Source organism: Herpailurus yagouaroundi, unplaced genomic scaffold (assembly GCF_014898765.1).
Source record: "Herpailurus yagouaroundi ecotype Mexico unplaced genomic scaffold, PumYag 248, whole genome shotgun sequence".
Lineage (NCBI taxonomy): Eukaryota > Metazoa > Chordata > Mammalia > Carnivora > Felidae > Herpailurus > Herpailurus yagouaroundi.
In genome coordinates this window covers 947723-966754 of record NW_024412465.1, presented here as the reverse complement: position 1 = coordinate 966754, position 19032 = coordinate 947723, and the positions used below count along the sequence as shown (strand labels likewise).

At 48.3% G+C, this 19032-nt stretch overlaps 2 protein-coding genes and 1 long non-coding RNA gene across 37 annotated transcripts in view; 2 read left to right on the top strand and 1 right to left on the bottom strand.

The window, feature by feature from the left end:
• The window catches only part of LOC121020178 (uncharacterized), a 528280-nt gene extending 527941 nt beyond the window's left edge, over positions 1-339 (top strand). The window contains exon 9 of the long non-coding RNA XR_005786000.1: positions 172-339. This is a non-coding gene — a long non-coding RNA (uncharacterized LOC121020178). The remainder of the gene's footprint in view (positions 1-171) is intronic.
• A 1197-nt stretch (positions 340-1536) lies between these two features.
• The window catches only part of ANOS1 (anosmin 1), a 388737-nt gene continuing 371241 nt past the window's right edge, over positions 1537-19032 (bottom strand). The window contains exons 11-15 of the mRNA XM_040460147.1: positions 10532-10626; positions 8322-8493; positions 7324-7544; positions 5326-5467; positions 1537-4066 (exon numbers count right to left, since the gene is read on the bottom strand). Coding sequence (XP_040316081.1) covers positions 4008-4066; positions 5326-5467; positions 7324-7544; positions 8322-8493; positions 10532-10626 — 689 coding nt within the window. The 3' untranslated portion in view covers positions 1537-4007. The remainder of the gene's footprint in view (positions 4067-5325; positions 5468-7323; positions 7545-8321; positions 8494-10531; positions 10627-19032) is intronic.
• LOC121020174 (uncharacterized transmembrane protein DDB_G0289901-like) lies at positions 5461-6755 on the top strand. 35 transcript variants are annotated; one of them, XM_040460128.1, is made up of 4 exons: positions 5461-5703; positions 5830-5970; positions 6181-6258; positions 6296-6755. In XM_040460128.1, the coding sequence occupies exons 1-4, from the start codon at positions 5693-5695 to the stop codon at positions 6555-6557; spliced, it is 492 nt and encodes a 163-aa protein (XP_040316062.1). In that variant the 5' UTR covers positions 5461-5692; the 3' UTR covers positions 6558-6755. The 35 variants fall into 35 exon arrangements, with proteins under 35 accessions (XP_040316062.1, XP_040316057.1, XP_040316056.1 ...); XM_040460123.1 differs by having other exon boundaries at positions 5830-5991; positions 6181-6239; positions 6277-6755; XM_040460122.1 differs by having other exon boundaries at positions 5830-5991.

Below are 19032 nucleotides of genomic sequence, written 5' to 3'. Positions count from 1 at the left end.
TTATTACTGAATCAGTATGTACAAACTCTAACATGAAAATAATGAGTCACAGAATATCAGACTATTTACAATACTTTTTTTTTTTTTTACAAAATGCTTTTTTTTACAGGATTACTTCTCTCTAAATAACATGACAGACACACACAAAAATCACTTTTTTTTTTATTACAGACATAAATAAATATTGACGTGAAATGACCAGTCTAAGAGGCGTGATCTCTGTTGGCCATTTGGATGAGAAGGTAGGTCTTTTGTTATCTGCACACTACAGTATAATTAAGTAAAGAAATAGTAACTTTACATACAGACCTCTGTTAATCACTCTGTCAATGGTAGAACTTGCTAAAATACTCAGTAGAGGTAAGAAACGGAGTCTGGCCATGCACAATCATAGGTAAGTAAGAGTCACCATCGTTATGCATTTATTATTTTCCGTGAGTTATAAGTACATGCAACAGTGAGCCTTCCTGTTCTGGTTACAACGTGAAGGTTTGTATAAAAAGACTCAGAGACAGTTGGAGTCGTGGGAATGAGCAAACTTAGTTACTAAATCCATGGCACAAGGTGTAAGAAAGGGCATTAAATACATAAGTCATTATCACAAGTGACGCTGACTCGTAGGAGGCACAGAATTTCTGTGGGTACTTGCACGATACAGACACGAGTCAAAATTCAGCGTCGCCATCACGGGTTTCAGAGCACAGGAGACACACTACGGGGGCTTTGAAGTCGAATGTTGTAACTTCCCGGGGCTCACTCCTGTAATTTACTCAGTTCCTCATGCAAGGCAAAGAATCACTGGCTGTCCCCGGCCGGGGACCTCTGACGGGTAGGGAGCCAGGGATGCTGTGCTACACCCCAGAGCGTAACCGGTCCCAGCGCCCCATCTGCTGAGCTGCAGAAAGCCTGCTTTGTAACGTTAGTGACGGGCTCTTTCAGGTTCCCAGGAAACAGACGTATCTTTAAACTTGGGTTTGTTTCATAATCGTTTCAAAGAACTCCCTGCCATCAATTTTAGTGTCTCTACTATGTCATATTAAAACAACGAATGGCTTAAAAGGGCACGCGCTCACTTATAGATGTCACCCCACGGGGCTCCAGTTAGAAAAAGAGGGCAGAACAGGTACTTCACCGGCCGCTGCGGTGAAGCCACCAGCCGGGACTTGAGGACTTGCTGTTTTGGGTGGGCATGTTGAATTTTTTTTTTTTTCAACGTTTGTTTATTTTTGGGACAGAGAGAGACAGAGCATGAACGGGGGAGGGGCAGAGAGAGAGGGAGACACAGAATCGGAAACAGGCTCCAGGCTCTGAGCCATCAGCCCAGAGCCTGACGCGGGGCTCGAACTCGCGGACCGCGAGATCGTGACCTGGCTGAAGTCGGACGCTTAACCGACTGCGCCACCCAGGCGCCCCAAGGGTGGGCATTTTGAAGAGTGAATACTGTCACTGAATATATGTGTCCTCACAGAAGAGAGATGCATTTAATTTCAGTAAGATGTATTCGAGACTTAGCCACGTAGACTGTGTTTAGAGAAAAAAAAAAAAACAACCCATAGGTTATATCCCTTAATTAGGGCACTCAAATTTTTAAAATTAAAAAAAATGTATATTTTGGCCGATTTGCATATGATTGAAATTCATAGAAGAAACTCATGTTTCCTTAATCACCCCATCAATAGCGTTTGTCTTCCGAAAATGTGAATAATATTTAAGTTACGAATGTTACTGCAGAATTAGATGCTCCTAGGAGCTGCTTTCGATTTCCTAAGGGAGCTGTAAGCTTCAGAACGTTCATGCAAACTAAACATAGATTTGCTCATCGTCTCTTACCCAGATAAAAGAAACATAATTAAACTTTATAAAATTAAACTTCTATAATAATTTAATGTTTTGTATGTATGTATACACGCCTCCATTTTGAACTATACAACCATACAAAAATTTGCTGGCGCAAATATTGGGTTTGTTCGTGACAAAGTAACAAACTTGTAGCCAATGTTAGACATCTTCATTTGCGGAAATTTGACAATTTGAAATTCAGCTGCTGCTAAGGGCACTGGCATGAGTCAGAGCTTCCTGGAAGATACTGTGGTGTTGGGTCAAGCTCGGGGCTGTTTGAAAGGAGGGCTGTCTGCCGTGCTGTGCGTTCCAAATGCGAAACTCTGGGAGCCAGGTGACCTCACACCACGTTGTGCTAAGGGTGTCGCAGACCCCGTTGGGAGCTGCAGAAAACACTTAGGAAGCAACACGCGCTTCCTGCTGAGATTCCCCAGGAGCGTCACTTGTGCTAAGCTGCAAAATACTGCCTGTGTCGTCGACTTTTAAAAGTCGTTACCACACAGGAACCAGTTTTCAGTATCTGTCACCGCATATCCATGCGTATGGACCGTGTTTCCTAAAGATGTGCATCGACAGGACAGGAAAAACAGTCTCTCTCCATTTTGTAGTGCATTTGCTTCCTGACACTGTGGAGAAGCCACAAAAGTGAAGAAGTCCAGAGTTCTCTCCTCCAGGAGCCGTCAGGGCGTCCGCACGCTCTCAGGAAACCACACCACGGTAAGTACCCAGTCCCACCATCAAAACCCAAGAAGACGGTACCGAAACCTTCCCCAGTTTACGTAGGTACATAGTGGGATGAGGAAGGCTTTCCCTTTAAATGTTTAACTTCTGACACATTGCTGTTTCCTCATAGAAGAAACACCGGTGGGGAAAATATATAATCCTTTTCTCTAGAAGCACTGTGTCTTTATCCACCTTCGGTAGCTGTGAAAACCATTTCTTGGGTGAGTCATGCTCAAGGTCTGTGATGTGTGTGTGCCTGAGACACATACACACACACAAACAAGTACACATATCTGTGCGTTTCAAACCATAAATGTGGATATTCCCTCAAGAGCAAACTTTATCCGACTAAACGCTTCTGGGTGTAAGGCTGCCCCAAGGTGCACTGCAACATCACATATGGTTGATATGTCTTGACCCGAGTCCATGCCACAAAGGGGTAGTTTGGAGGCAAACAGTACGATAGAATGGATTTGATAGACTAAATAGCCGTCCTCTGTCAATCATGGCCTCGTGTTTCCTACATGACCGAGAATAGGGAATATTCTAGCATACAAGTAGCTTACTTTGATTAAGAAAAGGCAAAACTTAGTAAGGACTGGAAGATACCCAGTAGTTGGGATCCTTTCATTTTGAGCAAGACGTTTTGTAAATTTTTAGGTTCGTGAAGTGGTAAGACAAAGCCTATCAGCAGCTCTTTTCTGCATTAAGAAAACAAGGAAAAGGGAAGAAAACATGTCAGGAAAATGTCTCATTTTGCAGGATGAAATGTTAAAAAGTATCCCCAGGAAAGAAGTTTCATTTCTCCAAGGCAGACTCTCGACAGCAGCGTGATGGGCTGAATCTCTCCTGTTTTGGATGGCTTTTGAAAACCGCCGTTGACAGACGCGATGCTCATTCGCCTTCGTGTGAACGTAGCTTAGGGACATGCGGAGATTTAAATTAATTGCTGTATTTGAGGTTAACCTTTGTCAGTTAAAAACTACACGTGGTATAAATCATCTTAGGAAAGGTCGGAATAAATAGGGCCTAAAAACTGCATCATCTCAGGTGACTCTGCAAATCAAAGCCATCGTTTGTTGGTTTAGCGTTACGCTAAAAACGTGTTGTTGGTTTAGCGTTACGCTTCGTGTGCGTGTGTGGACTGTGTTGAGAATGCGCTCCTCCAAATGCAGGGAGATCTCACTTCTGCAGTCATTCGACGGGGACTCGTATGTGGATATTTTGGCGTCCAGTGTCACGGGCCTCACCTTCCTTTCCTCCGTCCCCGCAGGAAGCTGGGTCCGTCCCCACTGGCTGTGTGTTGCTAGTTTCCAGAGGTGCCCGAGATCAGCAGAGGTTCCTCGGACGCAGAGTTACGGGGGCAGGGAGTTGTGTGGGGCGCCGGCCCGGCAGCTCGGCACGCCGGCACATTCCTTCACTTCTTAGACATCGTTTGGAGCCGTCTAGTATCTTTCTGGGGAAGCCTTGTAATGATGAGGATGCCGATGTTTGAGGTGGGGTCCTGAAGGGTGACAGGACAGACGTATCAGTCATTGCTGCTTTGCAGGAAGCCGGGTACCGGCTGACGGTGAAAGGATCGGAGCCAGGAAGTCTTCCCTCCCACATCCTCGTCTTCCCTGCTCCGAATCGGCCTCCCCTCCTGCTCTTGCTCACCCCTCGGTTTCTCCCCCAAATCCATAAACTCACAAGAGGACTAGGACAACCCCCTTTCCTGCATTGTACAGTTATCCAAGCACACCAAAGCCCTTTCTTTTCTTTTCAGGTTTGTTTTTTGACAGAGAAGGGGAGGAGCAGAGAGAATCCCAAGCAGGCCCTGCACTGTCAGCGTGGAGCCCGACGTGCGGCTCGAACTCACGAACCATGAGATCCAGACCTGACTGAAACCCAGAGCCGGACAGTCAGCCTACTGAGCCACCCAGGTGCGCCCCACCCCCTCCAAAAAAAACTCCTTCTATTTCCTCGGAAGTTAAAAACGTAACCAGTCCTCGCATGAAACCCATTTTCAAAGGAGGAGTATCAGGACAGCATTCACCCGACCTTCACAAAGAGAAGGGGCTGCCGAGCTCTCCCAGGCTCATTGGCGTCTGCCTCCATTCTAGCCGCGAACGGTAATCGGGGCAAATGTAGCTAGTACAATTGTAAATGTAAAACCAGGATTCCTGCTCTATTTTCTTAGCAACAGACGAGTCTGGAGGCACCGCTTTATAAATTTAAGCTGGAAAGAGATGAAGTCCACAATCTAAAAATCGGCAAGAGTCTCAGTGTTTTTGAAACCGTGGGTGACGATTCTTTTTAAAAACCTGGACTTCACAGTAAATCCAGTAGACTGATTTGGGTCATAGTATGAAGAAAATGTATGTCATAGATTACACTCAAATATGTGTCGTGAGAAAATAATCCTTAGCAACGTGTTTCCTAGATCATCGCATGTGAAAATCGTAGTTTCTCAAACAATTTCAGATTGCTGTGAGGTTATAGATTTTTCTCCCTCATGTGTATTTACAGTGTAAAAGGTAAGTAGAGAGCCTGATACGTGTAGAAAACAGAAGGTAGGAAAGGGATGCCAGGCAGGGAGGGAGCACTTAGTCACCAAGCACACGATGATGCTAATGTGGCTAGAATCAAGTCCCGTGCTGGACACGCATGGGGCGGAAGGACTGGAGATGAAGAGAACCCCCCGCTTCACAGGGATCTGTGATAACTCGGTCATTTATCGGAGTGTTTCCCCACATCTGCTGACTTTCTGTGTCCCACACTCACTGTGCACCGAGGGCAGTGTGAGGTCGGGCGTCCGGAAAGTTTTGATGGTGGCCGGCCCTTCCCCTCCCGCGGTCAGCACCTGCACTTCCAGTCGGTACAGCGTAGATGGCCTCAGATTGGGCACTGTTAGGACGTAATGATCCTGAGGGAGCCACACAAAAGGAAATGCTCATCAGTGACCCTTTGAAAACAGCAGGCACAGTGCAGACGCATTCTCCCGCAGGCTGGTCCCAGTCAGAGAACGGGTGTGAGTGGTCAAATGGGTGTTAGCGCAGAGACTGGGTGTGAGCACGGAGAACAGGTGTGAGCGGCCAGAGAATAGGTGTGATTGTGGAGAAAAAGGGAGCGGTCGAGAACAGGTGTGAGCATGGAGAATAGGTGTGAGCCCTTGAACATGTGAGCACAGAGAACAGGTGGGAGCACGGAGGATATGTGAGTGTGGAATAGTTGTGAGTGGCCGGAGAATAGATCTGAGTGTGGAGTAGGGGTGAGCATGGAGAATAGGTGGGAGTGGTCAGAGAACAGGTGGGAGCGTGGAGGACAGGTGGCAGTGGTCAGAGAGTGGGTGGGAGTGGTCAGAGAACAGGTAGGAGTGTGGACAACAGGTGGGACCATGGAGGACAGGTGGCAGTGGTCAAAGAACAGGTGGGAGTGGTCAGAGAACAGGTGGGAGCATGGAGAACAAGTGGGAATGGTCAGAGAACAGTGGGAGCGTGGAAGACAGGTGGCAGTGGTCAGAGCAGGTGGGAGCATGGAGGATAGGTGGGAGCGTGGAGGACAGGTGACAGTGGTCAGCAGATGAGAGCATGGAGGACAGGTGGCAGTGGTCAGAGAACACGTGGCAGTAGTCAGCAGGTGGGAGTGTGGAGGACAGGTGGCAGTGGTCAGAGAACAGGTGGGAATGTGGAGAGCAGGTGGGAGCGTGGAGAACAGGTGAGAATGGTCAGAAAGGTGGGAGCGTGGAGGACAGGTGGGAGTGGTCAGAGAACAGGTGGCAGTGGTCAGAGAACAGTGGGAGCGTGGAGGACAGGTGGCAGTGGTCGAAGAGCAGGTGGGAAGCGCAGCAGCCTCACAGGGGAGACTGGCGGCTCCCACTCGGCCAGAGCCCTGTGCCGAGTCGCCTCTCAGCACCCTGCTCGACCCTGGCAGCCCAGCGCACTTGGCAGGGTTCATGCGTGCCAAAGTGCCAGTTCTCAGGGCTCACCCTTGAGATTTCCGTGTTTGTTCCTTAACATAAGACTTTCCCATGGTTGAAAGTTTTCATCTGCACATCTTGTGATGTGAATTCTTGATCATCCAAAGTTCAGTCAACGAGCCAAGAGTTTTCCACAAAACACAGTATCTGTCAATGCCCAGGACTGAACATGTTTATTTTCATGCCAACACATTCTTTTCAGAATTCAATAAAACCTAACACATTCATAGAATAACTACTTTTCTAATTCCAAGGAATTTTTCCTTCCGGACTTGTTTTTTTCTTTCCTTTCTTTCTCGGTGGACCAGGAGTTGGATGTCCTAAGGGCATTTTTAGAGAGGGTAAAAGCCCACACATGGGGTTTGTTTTGTTTTTTTTTCAAGCCAAGGAATTAAGTGGCCTGGAAGCCAGGCCAATTCATTATGGGCTCTCGCCAGATTTGAGGGGGAAAAGGAGAGAAACAACAAGCTTCTTTGAGCTGTTTTCGCCCAATTTAACACTTCAAACAGGGCAGGTCCACTTGGACCCGAGGGACAACGGTCAAACCACCTGCCCACAGGACAGGCTCGGGGCTGCTGAAGGAATCCCAGGTTATGTCCCGCTGACCGTTTTCTCTGCTCGCAACAGCACCTAGCATAGGTCATGAACACTTGCACAACAATGGCTCCAGAAGAAGAAAATGTGGGAAGACGCCTCAGCAGTACGGCACGCGTTGTGGCACGAGTACCCCCCACCTCCAGTGGCCGCTGACGACCAGCCGGGGACATGAGCGACATGCATACAGGAAGCAAGTCGACACTTACGGAAGGCAGTATCTGCGACTGTGAGATGATGCTGTTGGGCAAGCTGTTCTGTCTGCTCTCCGTCGTGACCTCGGCCCAGGTCACCTGAAAGCCAGTCATGGGCTGATAGAGATTGGCCTTGGCCATCTTCCAAGAAAAGTGGCCCGTGATGTTAACATCTTGGACGACAAACGAGGCAGAAAGGTTCTCGGGCTTGGCGAGCACCTTGGCAGGCACGTGACCTGGAGGGAGAGGACATAAGAGGCAGAGTTAGGCTGCGGGACACGGACTGGACACGGGAGCCGTTTGCACATATCGCGGGCACTTCAGGCAGCCGCTCCCCAGGGGAGGCACACGCGGTCTGACCTCGGTCCTCATGCAGGGCTTCAGGCCATCACCTCCATGACCTACGGGGACAGTCAGCCAGAGGTGGTCTCAGTGCGGCCACTCTGCTGGGTGGTTTGGGGACTCTTTTTAGGACCCAGCTCTGGGGACGGGAGGAGAGAGGTCTCCGCCACGTGGCAAGATCTGGCCACTTCCTCAAGAGGAGAAGTGAGCGCCATGACCGGGGTGGGTAGTGACGCTGTGAGGAGTGATCCCGTGTCAGAGCTGCGTTTCGCCAAGTCCTGGGGTACTCGTTCCGCCTCAGGACAGGAGGACAGGTCCCGGTAAGGAGAGCAAACGGATGAAGGTCAGGGGAGGGGTGTTGTGCAAAGTACGTAAAGGTAGGTCACGTGGCACAGGGGTGGGGTGAAAATGAAATAATTTCTACAGAACACGCCTCAGTACAAGCACTGGAGAAACCTTGGCTTCGTTTCTAAAGGGGTGATACTGCCAGCGGAGGATGTCGTGCTGTTAGAAGGACAGAATGTGGCCCACGGCCATATATTGCCTCCCAACCTGGGCCGTCAGATTTAGAAAGCGGGGGACGTTTGCTTTTTTGGGTGTTGTGAAATACAGTTTGGAAATGTTTTCCAAGTGTGGCTGGCATCACAATGCACGTTCAGCTCAAGACGTACCTGCTTCGCCGGGACAGCTCATGTGCCGGTGGCTTTTCCCCTTCAGGGCAGAGCACGGCGGAGTCGTGAAGAAAACGGTTTCTGCCTTCAAGCGGCCCTTGGGCCGAATCGGCTGCACGGTCACCTTATATTTGCAGGAAAACGACAGATCCTGAAGAATGATATGATTTTCCTAGAGCGAGAGAGAGAGGGAATATGCTAGCCACACGTCTCACTAGGGACCAAGATGCGGCAGATGAGTCCTGTTCTAATAAGGATAGTTTCCTGTGCATGCGTGCAGTGTGGCTTTTATAAAAACTACGAAGGAGACACTGTGCATGCTCTGGTTCCTCACGACTGTGGGCCGTCCCATGGCGTGGGACACGGCCCCTGGAAGTGAACAGGACCGCGGCGTGGCAGGACCGAAGCAGCTTCATGGGACCTTCCAGGCCACATGTGATGGTTGCCAGCCACACAGGTGGGAGTGCCAGACTGTGAACCCACGTCTCATTTCTTCCTGACATCCAGTGTGTACCAGAGCCTGAGGCACACGTGTATGAGATGCAGGGCTCAGCCCGCAGCCTCGGTCACGGGTCAGGATGGAGGCCGTAGTGGTGGGCAGAGTGGGGGACAGGTGCGGAGAGGAAGCAGCTGGCGCTGTGCCCAGGGGTGACGGGTGGGCGGGCAGAGCCAGGGCACCGGGCATGCCATGGGGAGAGCAGGACCAATGGCAGCCTCTGCCTGAAACACTGCTCTTCGGGAGCAAATCTACACTCCGGATGGGAATCTGCTGGAAGCCCACGTCAGCCACTAAGGACAGACTTCGCAGCTACGTAAAGAATGCGTGCGAGTGGCGGGGAAGGCAGGCCTCCGTAGCTACAGATAAAGTAGCCCGTGCTGCATCAGAGCTTGAAAATAAATGGGTCTAAACGTCCTTGACAAATGGCAGTGGACGAGGTGTGAGCCTTTAGCAGACTGCTTTCTCGGGATTTTCATTCTTATTTCTACCAGATCCAGGATACGTGTTCAGCCAATGCGTATTATGACCTTCAGACTTTCTAGAGAGGGTAAGCCTAGGATTGGGTGGTCCCCTGAAAATAAGCCAGATTTCATACAATTCCAACGCGTGCATAAGTAAAAAAAACTACTAGAAGCCTCGCCTCTGCCCACAAAAAACTTAATAAGCCCTGCTTCCGGTCATTTCTTTCTCTGCTTTTCAAGTAGTTTTCCCTTTTTAAAAATGTTTCTTTTTTCTGTTTAAGCGAACGCCACAAACTTTGGGAACCACTTAAGAAAACATAAAAGGAACAACGCTGGCGAGCATGAGTTGGGACAAGTCAAATCCAGGAAAAAGCTGTATTGCTGCAGACCCACTGGCATGTTTTATCTTACTACCTTAAAGTTATGTGATCAAGACAGGATTCTAAAAATACCCCACTTGCTGCTTTAGAAAATAGTCCAAAGAAAAATGTTCTGCTGAAATAGCGTATATCAACACGTGAGACGTGTGGGGCCATGCCTTTGGAAATCTTAGACTGTCCTGCTAGATCACAGACAAGTTGCTGGCATCGATATTCTGGACACCTCACCGCCCTCTGCACGTTTTGCTGTTGGTCCCTTGATGGCCCTCTGTAGCTCGTGCATCAGCCCCAAATATTTGGAATAACACACTGGCTGGTACCGAAGGGTTCCTGCCTGCAAGGACGTAGCGTTCTGTCCAGGTGAAAAGTCAGAAACGGTCCTGGCACACCGTGTGCGACTCAGGGAACGTCTTTCCTTCCCCGGACGAGGAGGAACTAGCCAGCGACGCGCCAGAGCAAGACGGGACGTGACCGGGTCGGACGGAAGTTCACAGGCACCGTCCCACCCGCAGATCGTGCTGCCAACTCAGGACTCAGAACAATTCAAAGCTTCTGTCCAACTAAGTCGAGACACGTGGGGTCTCAGAAGCGTTTCCCCCCTGACCTGGGAGTTCCCCACGAACCGCGTCTGCAGCGTCCGCATTTCGGGCCCTGCCGTGTGCCCCCCACGGGACGGAGCCCTCAGCAGATACTGCAGGACTGAACGCAAGGACCGTTGTGTTTTCACTTCCACCTGGCGATCACCCAACAGCTAATCTGTGAGAACGAGCTGTGTGTGTCGTACCCCAGGCACAGCTCTCGGTCCGCCGTTTCCACACATGGAGGGAAGTGAAATTGCGCCGAGAATCGGGCGGTGTGACCGTCTCTTACCTGGGTGATGCCAGAAGAGGTCTCTGCTCCGGCACTGCGGTTGTGGGCACAGACCTCCGGCAGCCACTGCACGTGGTATCGGCCGACGCTGAGATCTGTAAGGTCAGAAGGCACAGAGAGGACGGTCTGGAGCCACGGGCCGCACAGCCCGCGGCTCTCAGATCGCGACAACGGGCAGGAAGGACATGAAGCTGCGCAAGTGAACCACAAACGCAGACGCAGAGCCGAGGAGGCGAGCGGGCCTGCAGAACTCAGTGTCGGGAGGAAAGCCTGGGGGGACACCTGGCGAAATGCGAGGACCAACCGGAAAGCACAGGAAAGTCACAGCCCCGGGGCTGTCAGGAGGTCTTGAGAGAAACGTAGCCGCGGGGCCGGCGCCGAGCGGAACCCCCACAAGAAAGGGCGGCACTCGGCCGTGGGCGTCTTTGCTCCTGGGAGAGGGAATGAGCGTCCCGAGTGTGAATCCCACAGGTGGCTGACAGAGCCGACAGACCCAGGCAAAATCAAAGCGTTTTCCTCACGCTGGGAGCACTGAGCAGTCAGACGAGCTCCCCTGTGTGCCTCGCACGTTCCCCAGCACAGACCCAGGTGGGCACCTTTCCCTTCCAGCGTGCACAGGTGCATATCCTCACACGCCCGTGTGTCTGATCTCTGCGGAACCCTGACTTGCTGTCCAAGACAGAACGTGGGTTCCCTGGCACAGTGTGTCCACTGTCCACACGTGGCCTCACTCGGGGCAAATCTCTCAGATAAAGGACAGACTGATGACAAGCCCCCCGCCGAGCGTGGGAAGAGGAGGCGTGGCCGGCATCAGGTTTATTCACCAACCCGTGTGCCCGAAGGTGTGGAAAGGCACTGCCCTGCCACCGATTAATACCACGTCCCCGCTGTTCACGCCAAGTGTTTAACGGAGGTTTCCAGAGGGTTAAACGCTTTGACGGGATTGGGTGGTTCTAGTGGGAATTCACTTGGAGCACTTTGGATCGAGAAAAGAGGAGCTTTCAATCAGAGAGCACAAGAGGATATCAAGCGGGCACCATCAGTTCCGGGAACCACTTACCAGAGGTTTTAAGAATTACCCAACAGGCATCGGGGCTTTTTTTTTTTTTTTCCAGGGGAAGAATTGTACATTATACACAAGAATGAAGTCAATGAATGAATTCATATGCTTTCTTTCAAGTGGTGCCGTTCCAGGTATACAAACCGCTGCTCTTGGGACTTAAAAGCTCACAGAGCTACATACACAACAAACAAAGCATGTAAATGTACGTTAGGCTAGAAGGTAATTTGGCTCCAGATTAATACAGAAGATGAGCAGGCAGGTGTGTTGCCTTATTGAGTCACTGGCTTATCTCCTTGAGACAGAACTTTGCAGTGAACGCGGGGAGGAGGCCTGGCGGTTGCTGTGGGCAGAGCACGCGGCCGCGAGCAGGCCATCCGCCTGCCACTGCCCAGCTACGGTGTCTGCGACGACGCAAATACCACGCATGTGGTGGCCCCTAGTCACTCGTGCCTGTAAAGCAACTGAAGTTCGTGGGTCCGAGCCCCACGTCGGGCTCCGTGCTCACATCTCAGAGCCTGGAGCCTGCTTTGGATTCTGTGACTCCTCTCTCTGCCCCTCCGCCTGTCACGCTCTCTCTCTCTCTCAAAAATAAACATTAAAAAACAACATTTAAAAATATTTAAAGACCTTATCTCCTTTCATGCTATAACACTGTTTATGATTGTAGAAGTTTGAAATAGACTTCTACTTACTTTTTCTGGGTGAGGTTACAATATTACAACATTTACAATATGCACTTTCCCTCTTTAATAACTTCAAAAAGGCTTGTTACTGACCTCCTTGGCATAGCAACCTGATACTTGGGATCATTTCCTCATTAACGACACTGGCAAGAAGAAACTGCTCTAGGGGCCTTGCCAACTAAATTCTGTAGCAATAAGGATAACCAAAAATACCTTTCCCAGCAAAACAAGTGACAAGAAAGGTCAAAGAGAAAATTTAAGTGACATAGATAAGAACCGAAAATTGTATATTGGGGTGCCTGGGTGGCTCAGTCGGTTAAGCGTCTGACTTCAGCTCACGTCATGATCTCACGGCTTGTGGGTTCAAGCCCCGCATCGGGCTCTGTGCTGACAGCTCGGAGCCTAGAGCCTGCTTCGGGTTCTGTGTCTCCCTCTCTCTCTGCCCCTTCCCTGCTCATGGTCTGTCTCTCTCTCAAAAAATAAAACATTAGGGGCGCCTGGGTGGCTCAGTTGGTTAAGCATCTGACTTCAGCTCAGGTCATGATCTCACAGTCTGTGAGTTCGAGCCCTGCGTCAGGCTCTGGGCTGATGGCTCAGAGCCTGGAGCCTGCTTCCAATTCTGTGTCTCCTCTCTCTGCCCCTCCCCCATTCATGGTCTGTCTCTCTCGGCCTCAAAAATAAATTAAAAAACGTTAAAAAAATTAAAAAAAAAAACACTAAAAAACATTTTTTTAAAATATTATTTTGTACAGAGACAGCAGGTAAACAGAACGAGATGATAGTATGTGGCCAATAAGTAAAAACTGTATGTTGATACTTGAAAAAATAAAAAATGATTTTTTTTGAGTCAATAATTTTAAATTTCAGGAGTATCAGCAAACGAAATCTGTACTCCTGTCTCATACTTAAACTCATGACAATGACTTAACTGATTTTGGCTCTGCTGTGAAAAAGTCACTCTAAACGCAGGCAGACAGAATAAAACTGGTCACCCGCCATTTCTGCCTCAGCGTCTCTCAGGCTTGTCTTCAGTGCAATGAGATCACCAAACGGAAAACACAATCTGATGAAACACCGATTTGGGCCCTCAGGTCTCTGCACATTGCCTTGTAGTTCACTGCCATCACCCACGACAGCCCGCTGGCCCCATCAACAGAGTCCCTCCACGTCCCCAGCATGGAGCACACAGGCACTAAAGTGGCACTGATGTGAAGTAAAGTCATCCGCAGCCAGGGACAGTCTGCGGGACGCTTCTCCTGTCAAAGCAGCTCGAGTAGGACAAACCAGAAGCAGAGCCAGTGTCCCGGTATAAATTTCTGATTCATACCTTGATTATTCTAGCCTGCTAATTTAGCATCCCTGACCCTCATGTTTCCAAAACACTACGTAAATACCACACGGCCACTTGTCTTTACTTTGGGTCTTCTGTGCTCAAGACCATGCATTTTTCCTTCAAAACTGTCCTGACCTTGGGGCACCTAGGTGGCTCAGTCGGTTGAGCGCCCAACTTTGACTCAGGTCATGATCTCGTGGCTCATGGGTTCAAGCCCCCCATCAGGCTCTCTGCTGACAACTCAGAGCCTGGAGCCTGCTTCGGATTCTGTGTCTCCTTCTCTCTCTGCCCCTCCCTCGCTTGTGCTCTGTCTCCCTCATTCTCAAAAAAATGAATAAATGTTATAAAAAAAAAAAAGTCGTGAGATGGGAAGAGACTCTTGTCTGCTCTGGGGCTGACACTCCCTGCTGAGGGGACTGATTCTGGTTTGTGCTAATACTGTGATATGGCATACAGTGATAGCTGAGCACTCTCGGGACTCTAAGAATCGTATGCATTGTTTACAACATGGTTCTATTTTCATAAGAGGAGGTGCTAAGAATGACACATTGGGGGCACCTGGGTGGCTCAGTAAGTCAGGCATCCAACTTTGGCTCAGGTCTGAACTTGCGGTTTCTGAGTTCGAGGTCCGTGTCTGGCTCTGTGCTGTCAGCTCCGAGCCCACTTCAGATCCTCTGTCACCCTCTCTCTGCCCTTCCCCCATTCACAGGCATTCTCTTTCAAAAAATAAAAAAAACAAATGACATTGGACACCCGCTTTCAACTCCATCCCCTCCCCTCCGTCAGCTCTAGATGAGCTCAGCCTTGCCTGAGTTCATGGTCCCCTTTCTCAATCATTTTGTTCAGGGCCACGGCTTTCAATATCATTTTCTTGGACTTCCAGGGAAGAGGGCACAGGAGGAGGATCCCAAGCTCACATAATGACACAGATACAGCAAGAGAACACCCACCTCAGTGTAAACAACCCAGAAAATGACCTGAAGCCTAGCAGAACAGACTCATGACAGCTACATGTAGAGAAGAGGCACTGTGAAGAGGGTAGGAAGAGCAGAGACCTGGTTGGCAATTAACCAGAGCCCCAGGACTGTCCCGGGAGAGAAACTCCTTGGGCGTGGACCCTCACACCAGGGACCCAAAGCACAGGGGGACTCACACACGGACGACAAGGCCCATAACGTCTGGCGTTGCAAACTAGAGGGGCAGAATTTCTTGAATTACTACCATCAGTAGAGCTTAAACATTAAACTCAGCAGGGATGACTCTGGAGAGCTGGAGGGTGAGGAGACAGAGTCCCCGCCTTTAAAGAGACAGCATAACAAACAGTCCTGCTGAGATACAGCACAGAAGCAACAGGATGAGAAACACCTGGGGCTCACAGGAGGGAGGTCTGTTTAGTAACCTTAGAATACGTGCTGCAGGGAAGGGATCTTGGGGAAGTTTCTCCAGGAACAACAGTGGCAGGCACCATTCCTCTCCCTGCCCTCCCTGCCTCGAAACAGGGACGCCTGCTGCAGGACAAATACTCTCTACCTGCTTGCTAACAATGTTCCTCTGCAGACACGCCCCCTGAAGCCAGATCTGGGCTGCACGTGGCCCTCACGAACCTTGCTAACTCCGCACACCCCTGCCCCCGTGTTCTCCTGCGGGACCCACCCCCTCCAATACACCTTTGGCCAGAGCCCATCTAAAGCAGTGCACCCAGCCTGGCACTGTGCAAACAGTCCCATCAGGGGCCAACATCACCCCAAAGCAACTCCTGCCCCAGGGCGAGGGGAAGGCAACCAACATTCCAGGACAACTGCAGCTGTAGCCCCAGCAGTGGGCTGGAGGCAGACCTCGGTTCTGACTGCAAGCCCCACCCACCAACAAGAGCTTCTCAGAGGACAACACAGGAAGAATGCCCTGCAAATGCCTGGTCTGACCCTACGCAAGCCCAAGGTGACCCCAGGCTGGCCCCTAACAACACAGGAACCAAACCCTGCCCACAACAGGCAGAGAGAGCCATGGAAGACAAGCGGCCTGAAGGGAAACGCAACTCAGCTACAAGAGTGCGGTGCACACAACACACAGAGCAGACTCCCCTGAGGTGCCGACTCTGGTGAACAGGGGACACTGCATATGGGGCACTACAGAATTCTTCTTCATAAGGACACTGCTTTCAAGAGCAGGAGACGTCACTGACTTCCCTAACACAGAGAAACACACACGGAGAGTTAGACAAAATGAGGAGGCAGAGGAATATGTTCCAAATGAAACAACAGGACAAAATCACAGAAAGAGAGCTAAACAAAATGCCTGATAGAGAATTTAAAGTAATGGTCATAAAGATACTCACTGGACTTGAGAACAGACTAGAGGATCTCAGTGAGAACATCAACAGAGAGATAGAAAACATAACGAAGAACCAATGAGATGAAAACATCAATACCAGAAACGAAGAATCAACAAGAGAGAATAAATAGGAGACTAGAGGAAGCGGAAGAGAGGCAGTGCATACTGGAGGACACGGTAACGGAAAGCAATCAAGCAGAACAGGAGAGAGAAAACTATTAATAACAACAAATGATAATACACTGAGAGAGCTCAGTGACTACATGAAACGTAATAACATTCACGTTATAGGGGGATATAAGAAGGAGAAGAGATAAAAAGGGGCAGAAAATGAGTATGAGGAAATAATAGCTGAAATCCAAATCTGGGGGAGAACACAGAAATCTGGATCCAGGAGACACAGAGAGCCCCCAAAATATCAACCCAAGGAGGTCCACAGAAGATAAGTAGTAATTAAAATAGTAGAAAGTAGTGATTAAGAGAGAATTTTACGAGCAGCAAGAGAAAACAGTTGCATACGAGGGAAACCCCCTAAGGTTATCCACTGATTTTCAGAAGAAACTCTGCAGGGCAAAAGGGAGTGGCATGATATATTCAAACTGCTGAAAGAAAAAAGGCTCGCAGTCAAGAATATCCAGCCAGGTTATCATTCAGAATAAGAGGAGAGAGAAAGAGTTTCCCAGACATACAAAAGCTAAAGGAATTCTTCACCACTAAACCAGCCTTACAAGAAATGTTAAAGGGGCCACTTTGAGTGGAAAAGAAAGACCATAAGCAAGAATAAGAAAAGCAGTAAACACAAGCAGTAAGTTTTTCTACGAATGGATTCACAAAATAAAAGGACGTAAAGTATGACACCATATACCTAACATGGGGAGGGGAGAAGAATAAAGAATGGTTTCAAGCTTAAGTGACCATTGGAGCACCTGGGTGGCTCACTCGGTTGAGCATCTGACTCTTGATTTCGGCTCGGGTCATGATCCCAGGGTCATGGGATCGAGTCCCAATATGGCCTCTGCAATGAGCATGGAACCTGCTTAAGATTATCTCTCTGTTCCTCTGTCCCTCCTCCACTTGCTCACATGCACTCTCTCAAAAATAAATAGATAAATTAGACAAGATAGACAGATGGACAGTCAGTCTTGTCTTCAGCTTCATCTTGCCAAGTATGAAAATACTGCAAGCTTGTATTTAGGATATGACTTCAGGACCAAGTGTCTAACTAGACTATGAAAAACAGTGTCATTAAATCAAATGTTTCCTAAGGGGATACATAGGAAAATTCTATCCTAAATGCCTTGCTGTTCTGGTTCTTGAGCTTAAGTTCTTCCTTCCACAAATGAATTAAAAAGTCCTTGAGAAGTATTTTTAAATACTGAAATGTATTTTCAGCATGCTTCAACTATGCTTCAAAAAAGTAGATGCCTCTAATTTGTTCCTGAAATATACCTAACTCGAAATAAAAAGTAAAATGTATCCAACAGTGTCTGGCAAAAATTAAAGGCTGCACAATTTTTAATTCAATGTTAATCACTAAATTCCAAACATCTAATGATCAAGAATGCTGGCCTGACTGAACTCAGAGCTGTGAGAAAGAGACCATCTCGGAGCACCGTGGAATAGCTGCGGTGAGGGGAACTCTCCACGCTGATGGCAGGGGACATACACATGGAGAGGCATCAGAACATGCCCATTTCTTAGATGGGAGTTTGTTCCCTAAGCATCTCTAACACCAGAAATAGCACCTGGTAGGTAGCACATGCTCAATAAATGTTAGTTGGATGATATCCTTTCACGAAATAATGCCTCGTTCTCTTCATATTTGTAAAAATGCTTTGGTGAGACAGACTTCCTGATTTTGTACAATTCTGTAAAAGAATTCTGAACACCTAGGCAGAAGGCATTTCTACTCAAAGTAGAAGTATGTTTTCTCTCTCTGAGCTAATTTTTCATATTTTTGGAGTGCAAACACTAAGTCTAAACCAAAAAGCCTAAAATAATCAATTGTAGATTCTATTCGGAACTGGTGTCTGTAGAATAACAAAAGGACAGCTATTCCTTTTATAAATAATGATTGTTCCAGAAATTCACTGTTGAGGATATTTCTTTCCTTCCAGAGCATTCACTATTATAAGCCAACTACCATATGCACTAAGGTGGGCTAATATTTGATGTTTGAGTCACTTCCCTACAAAATGATATGCTGTGTCATCATAAATAATACAAAACCACTGAAGCTCTCTCTGTGAGAATATTCAGTGTGAGTGAACAGATTTGTGCTTCTGAGTTCCTAACTCCCAAGTCCAAAACCAACGTTCTGGCCACCCTCACTTTTAGGAAATGTAACAGATAGCTAGAAACCAATTTCTACTTACAATTTTGTCTCAATTAGTGAACAAGATTCTCTTCTCCTCTGATTTGTCACCAACATTTAGTTTCTTTTAGGTTTTCAACTCAGTGTATCCAATGGTGGAAATTAGTTACGATTAAAGAATATTCAGGTACTTGTGCCTAAGGCTTTCAAACCATTTGAGATGGGTCTATTGAGTTGTATTCAGTGCACACAATTATAATTTTACAGAGTGAAGACGTCCAGAAAGCCAGCCAAAGTGTCCTTTTCATAACAGAAAGAGAGCTCATTTTCACATTCTGAACAGAATTCGTAAAATAGTAGCAGTGTGTTTTGATTTAAAAGGCGTCTCCTTTCCTACATTTGTGATAATTATGAATGTACACATGCTTCATAAGTGTCTGGGGAACTTTGGTTTGGGATTCTGTAGGTCACAGGGTGCCTAACAGGCTTCTAGAAGGAGAACAAATGTGGAATAAGTTCGGCACACATGCTTCCCACTTCGGAGAGGGCTGGACTCTCCAAAGCTTTCCACAGTCTCCTTCTACAGAGGGTTGTGGTACAGTGAGGCTCCCCTATGTTTTATATGTTAATTTGGCTTTCAAATTTAAAATCAAAAGGGAAATGGGATGGATACAATTTAAGAAAAAGCGCATTCTGGAGGAAGACAAAACTCTAGTTAGAGCATGACTTATTCTTAGTTCCTAAGTGGCCATGTGATCTGGTGAAATCAACCTACAT

What these genes read in the sequence shown, in the direction of transcription:
- LOC121020174 (XM_040460099.1), top strand. Translation starts at nt 5,819, where the DNA reads ATGGAGAATAGGTGGGAGTGGTCAGAGAACAGGTGGGAGCGTGGAGGA. An exon ending in GTGGAGGACAGGTGGCAGTG is followed by an intron (nt 5,879 to 5,956) that starts GTCAGAGAGTGG and finishes GACAGGTGGCAG; the next exon opens with TGGTCAAAGAACAGGTGGGA. An exon ending in GGTGGGAGCGTGGAGGACAG is followed by an intron (nt 6,107 to 6,180) that starts GTGACAGTGGTC and finishes AGTAGTCAGCAG; the next exon opens with GTGGGAGTGTGGAGGACAGG.